This window comes from Corella eumyota, chromosome 4 (assembly GCF_963082875.1).
Source record: "Corella eumyota chromosome 4, kaCorEumy4.1, whole genome shotgun sequence".
Taxonomy (NCBI): domain Eukaryota; kingdom Metazoa; phylum Chordata; class Ascidiacea; order Phlebobranchia; family Corellidae; genus Corella; species Corella eumyota.
This window is the reverse complement of record NC_137493.1, coordinates 16,148,218-16,161,895: the sequence shown is the minus strand read 5'-3', so window position 1 is coordinate 16,161,895 and position 13,678 is coordinate 16,148,218. Positions and strand designations below refer to the sequence as shown.

Sequence of the window (13,678 nt, the reverse complement as noted above, 5' to 3'; positions counted from 1 at the left end):
GTGTAATTTGTTAAGGAAGAACCGACTTCAATTCGACTGTGAAATATATTTTTTTAATATGATTTCTTTTTTTGTGGCTAAGTATATTTTTATATCTGTTTAAAAGATTTTTGAATAAAATCGTTTTTTTTATTCAAAAAATCTATTTTTACCTGTAATGGGCATATCTTGTTTTGTTTTCAAAGTCTTCCAAATCAAATCTGATTTCGTGATGTCCTGATTTTAATATTTCGTGAATGTTGTCAAGACCTTAGGTAAATTAAACAAAATACCTATTTTGGGTACATAATAATGAAGATTGATATACATATATTAGCCTACATCCTGTCTTAAATTAACTTTTGTTTATCTCATAATAAAGGAATATATGACAGTAATATTATTTGACAAAATGTAGCTGTTATATTTATCTTGATACACTATTGTTAGCCTTTATAACAAATTTAATATGGGGTTTTTACCAAGCCAAAAATTGTTATCTAGATTTCCAAAGCCAAGTTGATAAGCTTTCAAAGTTCGATAAAAACTAACACTTGCATCCACTCTTCTTTGAAAAACCTTTAAAAATCAAAAAAAATGTTTATATTGAACTAACATTGTAAACAAAGTAAAGAGCAGCAAATGTTTTGTTAAATTTAATTTTGCATAACTAAATGTTTAAACAAAATGCTATCACAGTTTTAATATAACTTCCGGCCAAAAGCATTTGCACCAGATATCATTTAAAGTCATTTTAACTTACAATCCAGCCACCGCCATTCGTGGTTTGATCACACAAAACTTCCAAGCCAGTATTGTTATTAAAAGGATAAATCGTGCTTTTTACAAGTCCTGTAGCGTCATCTCGTGCCTCCAAGCAGTTTGTTGGTCGGGTAACAAAAATTCAGATTTTTAAAAATAATGCTACCGAAATAAATACATTTTTTTAATTTATTACAAATAAATAAAACTAACTAACTTTGGGCCGTGGTTGTTGGTGTTGTTGTTGCTGGATTAGTGGGCTTGATTGTATCTCCAGCGTCACCTATTGTAGTTGTTAATATATCTGATAAATAATTTAAAAATAGGTATTCTTTAAAAATTTGCATAGTATTTAAAATTGTTGTACTGTTTAACTACATGCACATTTTGTTTGTTTAATATATAAATTATAGTTAGCACAAACCTTGGGCTATATTTTGGTCCTGTAGTTTCTAAAAAACATAAACATACTCTATTATCATTAAGCTTTCAAAAAAAAATTTTCAAAAAAAAGTAAAAATTTTTTTTATTAAATTTTTAACTTACAATAAGTAAAACAGAAAAAAAAATTCCCTTTTCGTTTTGAACGTCGAAGCTTAAGGAAATTATTGAAAAAACGATTAAAATTACCACTCCGATAAATATCAAGTATGCCACAATATTTAAGTTTGATCTCTGTGGTGCTACTTTTTCTTTAGATTTATCTGAATAAATTGAAAATTTGATATTGTAAATTTAGGAATTTCTTTTAAATTTAATTATTGATGAAGATAGTTACCTAAATATTTTTCCAAATTGGGTTGAATGTTAATTTGACTTTTGTCAACGTTGTAACTTGGTTCGTTTGTGTAAGGGTTCAAATTTTCCATATTTTTTTAATCAAAGTATTGTAAGTCTAGCAGATATTAATACAATAACTTAATGATTTGGTTTGCTTAATAACTTTCTAATCCAACAAATAATAGAATCTTAACCCACATTATTAGGATGGAAGTAAGTAAGTTATCGTGGGAGATTTCTTTATAATATTACTCAATCTGATGTGTCTTTACCGGTCTATTATGATTTGGCATTTTTCTTTTCTTTACTTATTGTTGTATTCATACCATTTAACTCTTAATTAAACAATTATATTGGTTTTCTTTTTAATGAATTTAATAATTTATCTATAAGCTAAACATACCTAAAAAAAAGGTTCTTTTTTTAATGTTATTTAAACAAAAGTCAAATGTTAATTTTTAAAATATAATACTTAAATTAATTGTGTGAAGGTTTGTTGTGGGCAGGTTGACTCACTATCTTAACATAGAGTAAAATTTGTTACCCCAACCCAGTCTCGAGTTGCCTTAGGCAGTTTGTGATATTATATGGATTATAATTGCCCACTAGTTATGCTGCTGACTTGGCAGAAGTTCACACCGGTTATAGCGCCTTACTAAAGGACGCTACAGCATACGAGCAGTGGGGATCGAACCCAGGACCTTATGTAAAGAGACCAAGTGTTTTGACTACTTCACTAGTTCGAAAAATTATTTTGATTATGTTTTAAAGTTTTGAATTACAACTTCTTGTTTGTTGTTTTATATTTATATTCAAAGCAACTTTAACATATCGGCTTTGTTATTTTATTTTTCAAATTTTATTGTTACGAATTTTAAACATAATTGGATTCCAGCAGTTTAAGCCGCACGTGTTTCATTCTTGTGTTATCCAATCACATCTCGTCTTTTCGCGTCGTCTTGTCTTCTATTTCAATTATGACGTCACAATAGAAAGGAGGTAAAGTAGCGGAACTTAGTATTTTTATTAGCAGAAGTGTGAAAATGTTGTTTGTTGAATTTGTTAAAATTTCAGAATAAACATTTTCTAAGAAGTTGGTATTAAGGTTTTAAAGCTCTTTAGCTAGCGAAAATAAACTATTAGTAAACTATGGTGCAAGATTACGTTTTTTTCTTGCTGTAGGGTTAAAATCGAAGTAAAATGAAGTCAATAAAAAAGCTTTTGTAAAAATCACGCGATTAAAATAATTATAATATTTAGTTTATGATAACAAAATACAAAATTTGTTAATGTTTATATAAAAATAAGAATTGCCGAACGCGGGAATCGTACCAGGTACTTCGACTATCAAGTCTCTTAACATCTCAAATTTAACGTAGCATTTTTTATGACGTCATTATCCGCCTAGATTGGGCTTCGTAATTACTCCAAAAATACTTGAGGCAAGTTTTGTGTCTTGCCATGCTTCGGCTAAAATTAATTTCATTTCTTGTTTTCTAAAGTAGAAGTAGGAACCATTTGTTACTGCAAGAAGTTTTAGAGGAAATTTAAAAACATGATTTTTTAAGGATTTTAGCTGGTAGGTTGGTGTCTTATTATACGTGATAATATTAAGTATATTAACATATCTTATTGGTGTTAGTTATGGTTATATATCTACACAAGTCTAAAATAAAAAAAACGATTTTATATTTTAAATAAACTTGTAAAACTATTGTTTATTTTTACGTTTAGGTAAAAAACAGATTGAAATTATTGAAAAGTCAACACTACAAGCAGGTTTATTCTGAATAAAAAGCATAAAAGGTAAATTAAATTTTTTTGTATTTATTTACAATATTTTTCATTCGTTTGGTGGCGCTGTAAAGCTCTTTTGTCGCAGGCATCCACAGCGCTTGTATTATAAAGAATTTTGGTTTAGAATTTGCAAGAAAAAATTAATATATAAAATATAGCAATTATTTTATAAAATCATATATACATAGAGACTATTAAAATATATTTAAATGTGGAAAAAATAAATTTTATATATGTTTTCGAAAAGTATATTTTATTTATATGTTAACGTAATATGTAAGGATTGAACAGTTAAAATTTGCGAAATACGACGTAACACTAGCAGTGTACATGAATAAACCCACGCTATGTAGTCGAAACTCGAGAGTAGGAACGGCTGGAATTCAGCAAAAACTATTATCTGACCTTCTTTATGTGCTGGTATTTATAGGCCACAACCGGTACAGTACAATAGTCATCGAGGGATTTAAATTAATTGTCAGGCAATCTAATACACTCTGACATTTGCTCTACCCCCCTGGCCTATCAAACTAGGGTTAAGTTACTATTATAATAGGCACACTTGTTTCAAATATGGAATTGCCGAAATTTTTTGTACGCTGCAATTATAATTGTCCACTGAAGCCATTTGATTGTCCAGTTTGAAATTTAATATTGAGTGTCCATAGATATCATATATCTAGAGTTTAAAAATAAATGGTCAATTTTTATTTGTAAAAATGCCGGTCAGATAAAAAATAAACCAAAAAATAATGCTTTTTATTGGATTAAAATGATTTGGCTTTTTCACTTGGTAAAACTTTATATTTTTTTTATAAAATAATTAAATAAAAATAATATAGTTATCCAACCAATACAAAATATTTATAACGTAACAATCTCTTTGTTTTGCAACAAAAAATTTCAGGGGTAAATTTGATGAAAACATTGAACTAAAAGTTAGTCAGCTTTGTGTAGTTTTAAAAAGCTTGTGTAAATACAGCATTAAGGCTAGTATTTAGTAATTTATATTATGTAAAACTTTTTTTAAATATTTGAAACAACTATTATATCGTTTTTAAATTTTTTTTTATCGTTTAGGTGTCAATTTTATTTAAATTTATGGTAGGGGCACTAATATTGCTTTATTAATAAATTTCTAACTAATTGCTTAAGTAAATTTAACTTTAAGGGTATGGTGTATTTTTGAACTTGATTTGACGTAGGTGCTGCGAAATATTGCGGAACTGTTTACTCAGGGTGTATTTGTTCAAGATAATACAAAGTGCTGCAAGTTCAAAATATTAATACCGGTTACTGAATTACTGAATACTAGTAAAAAAATCAGTAATTTTCCATTTATAACGTAAAGACAAAATGATGACTTTTAAAATTTAGTAAAAATATGTTGTAATGTTAGTTTAATGATGTTGCTTCAGTAAAAATCTAAGATTTTAAATGTTGTAACAACGAATTACTGGAATAAGGTTAGTTTGCATTGTAATCTAATAATAAATCACTTGAATTTATCGGTTTGTTGCTTACAGACAAGGAAATTTGCGTTTTCCTATAAGCTACATGTTATAATTAATAACAAATTTCCTATTTGATTTCCTAATCGTTTATATCTGTGTGATACGATTTTAAAGTTTGTGGAGTTTTAAACTGAAATGACCAAGCGATTTTATATAAAAAGGTATAAGTATGTCAAGGATATAAAATGGTAATTTGGTGTAAATGTGAGGTTAGTTTTGTTCAGGAAAAGTTGCAAAAAACTTTTTTTTATTTACATAGACGACTTTTAGCATACTGATGTATATATTCAAATACAAACCGGATATTTAATTATTTACATGCGTTATTGAAACCAAATTTCAAACAATTTTTAAGTACAGAGTTCGTTTAAAATAAATAAATAGCCTTTAAATAAGAGAGAATTAAATTTAGAATTATCTATTTTAGCCTCAACTATTTTTTAAACTCGAAAATCAAAATAACGAAGCGTTTTTAACAATTTCAAATCTATTGTGTATTGAATTAATGGTGTTTTCTTTTCTTTAGTTATATTCTTCTTTGGTAAATTGCAACAATAGACTAAATTGAATTCTGAATTCGTAGAAAAATTGCTATTGTAATTTCCTAGTAAGTATTTTCCTGCTGTGTTATTATTACATGTTTTTAATATTATTTTTTTCTAAACACCAGTCATTAAAAATATGTTTATTATGAGGTGCAAGTTTTTTTTAACGTATTTTAAATTGGATTACAATCACAATTTTTAGTGATTTTTCTATTTTTAGGATGGTAGTTTAATTTTAGTATTACAGACAGTTAAGTGTATTACAGACAGTTAAGTGAGTTTATTTTTAGTTAAATTTGGTATTTAAAAATAAAAATATCGTGTCATTTATCTATAGTTCGCTTGTTAAATTACTTCCGCTAAATTACAACGTTAGACCTAGGTCCTTACATTAAATAAATGCACAAAATACTTTCGCATCGCTGCCCGGCCCCCGTAACGCCTCTTAGCTTATGACGTCACGGTCGCTATGGTTACTTTTCTCTTCGGAGGAAATCGAGAGAGAGCGAGCGCTAGAGGAAGGCTGTGGTGACGTCACGATGTAATAAAGTATTGCGAAACACGGTGTGGTGTCGTCAGTTATTGCGTAGAAAGTTATAAGAGCACATGCTCCTACAAAGTTTCGCAAAAAATAAAATTTTAAAGTTTTTTATTTTACGTCAGTTTCGTAAAAATTTTTTAAATTGCTTAGCAAAGGTTTGAGCGCAAATTCGAAGTCGGCATTTCAAAATATTTTACAAAAGTTTGTTTGAAATAGTAGCTTGTCGAGATGCTTTACTGAATAGCTTTATTTATTTAGACAGGGTTCGAAATAGGCCTCAGCGTAGGCAGCGCAGGGCTCAAAATACGAAGTTGTAATAGGATATTTTATTCGATCCAAAGTCCATTGAAATTTGTAGTTCTTTAGCATGGTCTGATTTATTACAATACCGGCTTTTTATTCAGGTAGCCGGTGTCGACATCTGATATGTGTGAACAAAAACTAATCAATTATATAACAAGTTTTGACTTGATTTATAAAATAAACAAGAAAAAATTAACGAAAAAACTTTAATATTTTTACGTCTAAACTCATAATTTAACGTTTATATTTTTGCACTATAATCACTATGTTTTTATAATCAATATTAATGCCCAACTTACTGTTAACACCTTACTACAGCGCTGATTGAGTTCAGCTGTTAGTTATATTTATATCGATTAAAAGTGATTAGGTGTACAACCTGCTAAGCCAATTTACTAATGCAATTAAAACAACAAACAGGTTAATATTACAATATTTTATGTAACAAGTTTTTTTTTTGTATTTTTAGATTTAAAAAACTAGAAAAAATCTATAAAAAATCAAGAAAAATGTTGAGTAGCGAAGACCCACTAACTTCGATGTTAAATATCAAACAAGAACCTTACAGCCCCCTTCATAGCCCCCTAAACCCCCTGAACTTTAACAACTCGTTCAACTCAAGTTTAAGTAGTAGTCCGGACAGTCTGGGGTCAGATGGGGGTTATAGCCCCCCTACTATGGTCCCCTTTGCATTTGGGGGAATTCACCAAAATGATGACTTGAATTTTGAATCCAGTCTTAACTCAAACTTTAATAATAATCGTCACGGATCATCGGCAGAAGATGACGACACTTTTGAAGATTTCCAATGCATTGTTACCTCACCATCAGATGACCCAAGAAATGACCTCATGGCAACGTCAATGCCAGGCGGTCTGACGTCACCATTTGTCGATTTCAGCCAGGACAACGACTTTGGAAGCCTTATATCTTCACCCCCCTGTGCCGTTATGATAAAATCAGCAACCTGTGACCCCGTCGATTGTGCGATGACGTCACTTACTACGTCACTGGTTCCGTCGCCGACCCCTGCCACCCCCAAGCGGTTGTGTTTAGTTTGTGGTGACGTAGCTTCCGGTTATCACTACGGAGTTGCATCGTGTGAGGCTTGCAAGGCTTTTTTTAAACGAACAATTCAAGGTAAGAATTAATTTAAAAAATGTTCTAGTTAAGTTTATTTTAAACTAATAAAGCATATTGTTGGTATTTTCAACAACTTTTTTCCAATACGACTTTGCGTTTTTCCGAAACTTCGAATAAGTTATTAAAAACCTAAGAAATTTTCGAAATCACATTTTGTATTAAAAGATAAAATCTCGATTTTTAAGTTTTTTTAACCACGTGGTCAATGCCTTAAGGGCAATTAAAAAATTACACATTTCGTTAATACAAAAATATGTGTTTTTTTGCGATTATTTGTGTCTAATAAATATTACATTTTTTTGGTATTTTATCTGTAAACCATTACTTACTTAGCATAGGTTATTAAATCCTACCTAAAAAACAACTAAACTTTTGTTTAAATTTGTTAATTACGAAATCGGTTTAAATTTATTCGATTTTTGTAGATTACTAAACCATAATACCCCATAATGTTCAAGAAAATTGCTTTTTAATTTATTTAATTACTTTACAGGTAGTATAGACTATACATGCCCCGCTTCAAGTGAATGTGAAATAACGAAACGCAGAAGGAAATCTTGCCAGTCTTGTCGCTTCACTAAATGCTTACGAGTAGGCATGTTACGCGAAGGTAAATATTGGCTTACACTTAAAATTATTGCCGACTAATTCTTGTTTAATTTTAACCACGTGTGTAAATTTTATCGCTACTATAGTTTGTTTAAGCGCTTGAGGTTTAGGGTTCGAACGCCAGTTTGGATGGTTTTTTAATTGGTTATTTATGTAGCTGGGTTTGCCTTTGATAATAAGACAATACCTATAATGTTAAATTAATATAAAGGTATATAAAATGTTATTTTGGGGATGTTTTATAATTATAATAACGTTATAGAATTAATTATTTTTTGAACAGGATTGTATATAATATTCTTGGATGTGTAATTCCTTTATTTTTAAAATTTTTTTTTTTTCAGGAGTCCGCTTGGATCGGGTTAGAGGTGGAAGACAGAAATATAAACGAAAAGTTGACACAGCTACAACCGATCCTTACGTTATTCCTCCGTTAAATATTGATATTAAACCTTCTATTTTAAATTGTAAGTTCAAAAAAGTAATATAATATACATCGTATAAAAACTTTTAAAAGCTTTTTAAAATATTAAATTGAAAAATAATTAAAAAAGGCACTTTATAAATATTAATTTTACAAAAAGTTAAATTTTATTGCTTTAAAAATATAATAGCAATTTAAATATATATAAAAAAAAACAAATAAATATTTTATCTTTTAGCTAACAAAGTTGTTTCCCATCTTCTTATGGCCGAACCTGACAAATTATTCGCTCAATCCAACAACAGTTCGCCGCGGTCTGACACAAGTGTGCTCACAACGTTATGTGATCTAGCTGACCGAGAACTCGTCGTTATTATTGGCTGGGCGAAACATATCCCAGGATTTGCTGTCCTCTCATTGGCTGATCAAATGGCGCTCCTTCAATCAGCGTGGATGGAGATTTTAGTGATTGGAATCGTGTACAGGTGCGAATGACGTCATTGTTACGTCATAGAATTTTATGTTTTTATTTTTCTGTGTATTTTAGTTACAAGCATGTTGCATCATAAAATAAGTAAATAAAATTTTACTGAAAAAACGTTTTTATTAAAACCTAATATAACCAGTCTCGATTCTCGAATATAAAACTGCTGTGACGCAGAATCGAGATTAATGACGTCATATTACATAAAAATAACAATCTTATATTTTTTCAGGTCTTTACCGTACGACGGAGATTTAGTTTTTGCGGAAGACTTTGTTGTGGATCAAGAGTTAAGCACAGAAGTGGGAATGACTGACTTGTACACCGTTATTAACCAGTTACAAAAACGTTTGAAAACTCTGCAAATCACCAAAGAGGAATTTGTTCTCATGAAAGCCATTGCATTAGTTAATTCAGGTATTTAAAATTATTATTCAGAAACTGGTTCATATCTTTAAAAAATTGAATTTTTTATGTAAACTTATTTCATTATTGGCCCAGATTAAGTCTCAAATCGTATTAAGAACATTATAAATTAAAAAAATCGTTTATATTTTAAAATTTAAGATTTTTTAAGTATAAATAAGACATTTCGTTTGAACCATTACCCCAACCCAGTCTGAAATCGTATTTTTAAGAACAAGAAATAATTGTTGGACAAAGTTTTTACTTATTTAGTTCATTTCAAACAGTTTTTATTTAAATTGTAAACTTTAACCATAAGTTAGGTAAGTGGGGCAAAGTCTGATGTTTCAATAATCTATGTAAATTTATGAATTAGATGTCAGTTTATTTAACCTGTCGGCTAACTCTGTGCGCCGGTCGTTTACCTTTAAGTCAAGAAAATTTCCACTTATCGCGATTTTGTCCGCCCCCTGACACACACCACCTTTTGTTACGTCACTATCACGCGATTATGATAAAAGAGAGAGTGTGTAGGACGTGTTCAATTTCCGAGAGAGACCCGCGCGCTTATTTTTGTTCTCTTTTTAAATAAAAACGAGCGAAGCGTTGCCTGGTAACGGCGTTTGACGTCATCAGTCGCCTGACGACTATCCTTATACGGGTAGAAGGCTATTTTAAGCTTTAGATCTGTGGTTGTGCTAATCCCCTAACGCTGACCGTATTGCTTTGCCAGATGTACCTTAAACTTGCAGGATTAAATATTTAAAATCTATTGTCGTGATTAATGATGTGCAAATTAATGAATTAAATAAAGATTAATGGCTCTACAATTAAGCGATTTCTGCAAAGATTAACCGTTAATATTTCATGCGTTAAAATCTTGAATGTATAATAACAGTAAGTTTTGCAATTGGTTGTAAGTACGTATTTGCAAAAAAATGATTCTTATCCAAAATAATTTTCTCCAAAATAATTTTGCTTCTCAAAAATGCATCACCCGTAAAAAATGAGGTTAATTTGATTGAAAAAATTGCAAGTTAAAACCAACAATCTTTCAACTGAAGTCAGCAGTTTTGCGGTTCACCCAAGGAAACTACTAATAAATAACAACACCCACTACACACCCCTTGCATACCATATCACACAGTTCACTTTCATATTTTATAATATCTCTAGCTCATATTCGTATTTAATCTTTATTAACATTTGGCAGTTAATTTACGAGTATAGGGATAAAGGTGATATTTATGTGAATTTTATTTTAAATTGGGGGTAATTATTTAAACTTTATTAATAGTTTAACATAGTAAAATTGACTTATGGTTTGCAAACATTTTAAGCTTACACAATGTCGGTCATTAATTTATTCCAATTCTGCGTTAAATTTAGAATTTAAACTTATAAACCCATTTTTTATCTTATTATTAGAAATATTTTTAAAACAAACCGAAAAAATAATAAATATTTATATTTAAAATCGTTTTTTTTCAAAATAAAAAATGATGAAAAGATTTGAAATCCTTAAAATCGGTTTCGCTCTCTGTAAATTTCCATTCGCACGAAAATAGCTCCCCTTACGTCACAATCTCGTGATTTCAACCACTAGTGACGTAACATACCAACGTGACGTCACTTGTTTTCGAGACGGTTGCGCAACCATTACGGTGCAAATATAAATTCTCTTTTTTTAAATTGTTTTGTATTCGAAACTTTTTTTTATATTTAATCTCGTTTTTTCCACATTTTTTTAAAGTTTTTTGATTCTTATTTATTCTCGATTTAAAAAATTTAGTTTAACCAACTTATACTTGGATTTTTTGTTAAATTTCTTAAAGCCAAGTAGTAGAAAACAAGTTTAAATTAAACGAATTATGTGATCGCGGTGTTTAATTTTTTAATTATGTTAAAATTTTTCAAAATTGCACGAGGATACAATTATTTTTAAAATTGATCAAGTAGTTTTTGAGATATCGGGATTTAAAGTTAAAATATTGTAAATAGGGGAAATCCCTTTGCTCGCAAGTCACGTGACGCACAACGTCATCGTCGTAAGTTCATATGCTGGCAGACATTGAAATATTACCCTATTTTGCCTTTTCTGAGCCGTTTGTTGTACTTATAATTATATTGGGTTTTATTTGAGTGTCGAAATGTTAAATTAAATTTTAAAAATGATTTTTTTTTCAGATTCTCCTCACGTTGATAACCACTCTACTCTTCAACGCCTCCAAGAAAGTCTCCAAATCTCATTGGCTGAAACCTCGTCACGTGATTCGAACGCGTCCTGTCATCGTTCCGGTCAGCTGATCATGACCTTGCCATTGTTACGTCAGACCGCGATCAAAGCTGTCCAGTTCTTCAATCGCGTTCGCGAGTCCGGGAAAGTCCCCATGCACAAACTTTTTCTTGAGATGTTGGATGCCAAGCTGTGATGACGTCATAAACTGTTAAAGGTCACGTCACAACCTTTGGTGACGTCATCATTATTCAAACAATCTGTTTTGCGTTATTATTAATTATCGATATTTAAATTCACGTATCGTGACGTCATGTTTGTGATGTCAGTGTTTAGTGACGTCATCATGTTTGTAAAAATAATTGCACACATGAGCACACACATTCACTTAAAACAAAATCAAAAGCTAGCTTTAATCTAATGTTCTGCTAAGCTATATATGATGTAATAATGCGTAATTAGTGACGTCATCACGGTACGCACTTGAACACTGTGAGGCGCTCCAGAGCGAGGTTTTATTATTTATGTCTTCTAGTTATTTTGTTTTATATTTTATTTAAAAAAGTTATTTTTCTGTTCCAATGCGTATTTTGTTGTTTGCAACTTTGTTCTTTGTGACGTCATACTTAGTTTTACGCACGTGACTTCATTTTTGTAATATTGATGACGTCACGCTTCATTTTATTTTTTTTTTAAAGATTTATTGTGTTTTTATTATATTTATTGCTTGTAAAAATTTTGCTATTTTTCCTTTAAAATATCTCATGATTATTACGTCATCTCACCTGAGATTCTAGAAAATCAATTGCGCCTTTATTGACGTCATTCTTGCTTAGTGATGACGTCACTACAGCGCTATATTCTTGCGAATCTGCCGAACTATGATTCAACTGCCTATAGTGCTAAATTGATGTGAAAATAAATTCAAGTATTAAAAAGTTATGTTACTTTTTACAGAATTTTAATACAGGCATCGTAATGTAATGACCAGAACACCTGGCACCACTACATACAGCCCTGGGTTTGATCCCTGTTGCTCTCATGCTGTAGTGTACTTTACTAAGGCGCTACAAACTCTGCAGATCCAATACTTAGTCAGCAGCTTAATTTGCTTAATTATCGGGTAATTATAATCAATAATATTTTAAACCGCAAAAGGCAACTTAAATATGGGTCGTGGTAACAAATAGTTGATATCTATCAACAGTCTTGTGCTTTTTAATATTTTTTACTTGTAAAAATGTTTACAAAAAGTGCCACAACGGTAACAACTTCTATTACGCGCCAAAACGGTTACTATTTTTATTTGTATGCAAACTTTTCTGAAACACGTGCAAACAAATTTATAAGAAAACATAGTTGAAACTTTTGTTTTAAAATTATTTTACTTTAACTGAAGTATTAAAAACATTTTACGTAGCTAATACTATAAGAGTGTTGGTAAATTTTGTGATTTTTTAATGGTAAATACCTAAAATGGCCGAAAAACCAGAAGATTTAAATTTACCGAACTCAGTTATTCAGCGAATTATAAAAGAAGCTCTACCAGAAGGTGTTATCATATCCAAAGAATCCAGATCGGCAATATCCAAAGCTGCCAGCGTGTTTGTTCTTTATTGCACTTCATGCGCTAATAACTTTGCTATACAAAGTAAACGCAAAACTCTTAAGGATAGTGATGTTATCGCAGCGTTAGAAGATATGGATTTTGAAGAATTTATACCGAGTCTTAACATGTATTTAGAGGCATTCAAGAAAGAACAAAAAGGTAAGAAAGTTGCATTGGAAAAGAGGAAAAAGGCGAAAGAATTAAACGCATCGACTGAGGAGGTTTCCAAAGATGTTGAGATGAAAAGTTCTGATTCAGAAAAAGATATAAGTGCAGAGATTATAACCGTTGAATAATTGGATTACTATGTGTTTATAAACATTATATTCCTGCCAACATTTATTCTTAACAAATTATATAAACTGAAATGCTCATTGTCAGACTGTTAGAGCGTCTCACAATAAAAATTAATATTTTTTTAAATGAATTATAAACTAACTTCGTTTGTGAATCTTATAATCTTAGTTTCAAATTTTTAAATAACATAGTCTTTCTTGAAAAAATTAATTTTTTGAGGATTTTCTATTTAGCATAGTAGTAAACAATC

At 30.1% G+C, this 13,678-nt stretch overlaps 2 protein-coding genes across 3 annotated transcripts; both read left to right on the top strand.

Annotated features, from left to right (window-relative positions):
* Nucleotides 1-2,608: 2,608 nt before the first annotated feature.
* Nucleotides 2,609-12,453, top strand: LOC145749874 (steroid hormone receptor ERR2-like). Of its 2 annotated transcripts, XM_082565755.1 has the most exons (9): nt 2,609-3,100; nt 3,256-3,327; nt 5,359-5,439; nt 6,691-7,361; nt 7,858-7,974; nt 8,318-8,440; nt 8,636-8,882; nt 9,114-9,298; nt 11,474-12,453. In XM_082565755.1, the coding sequence occupies exons 4-9, from the start codon at nt 6,731-6,733 to the stop codon at nt 11,716-11,718; spliced, it is 1,548 nt and encodes a 515-aa protein (XP_082421881.1). In that variant the 5' UTR covers nt 2,609-3,100; nt 3,256-3,327; nt 5,359-5,439; nt 6,691-6,730; the 3' UTR covers nt 11,719-12,453. The 2 variants fall into 2 exon arrangements, with proteins under 2 accessions (XP_082421881.1, XP_082421880.1); XM_082565754.1 differs by lacking the exon at nt 5,359-5,439.
* Nucleotides 12,454-12,859: 406 nt separating this feature from the next.
* Nucleotides 12,860-13,678, top strand: LOC145750250 (DNA polymerase epsilon subunit 3-like). Its single transcript, XM_082566240.1, has one exon. The coding sequence runs from the start codon at nt 12,999-13,001 to the stop codon at nt 13,425-13,427; it is 429 nt and encodes a 142-aa protein (XP_082422366.1). The 5' UTR covers nt 12,860-12,998; the 3' UTR covers nt 13,428-13,678.

What these genes read in the sequence shown, in the direction of transcription:
- LOC145749874 (XM_082565754.1), top strand. Translation starts at nt 6,731, where the DNA reads ATGTTGAGTAGCGAAGACCCACTAACTTCGATGTTAAATATCAAACAA. An exon ending in AGTAGGCATGTTACGCGAAG is followed by an intron (nt 7,975 to 8,317) that starts GTAAATATTGGC and finishes TTTTTTTTTCAG; the next exon opens with GAGTCCGCTTGGATCGGGTT. An exon ending in TAAACCTTCTATTTTAAATT is followed by an intron (nt 8,441 to 8,635) that starts GTAAGTTCAAAA and finishes TTTATCTTTTAG; the next exon opens with CTAACAAAGTTGTTTCCCAT.
- LOC145750250 (XM_082566240.1), top strand. Translation starts at nt 12,999, where the DNA reads ATGGCCGAAAAACCAGAAGATTTAAATTTACCGAACTCAGTTATTCAG.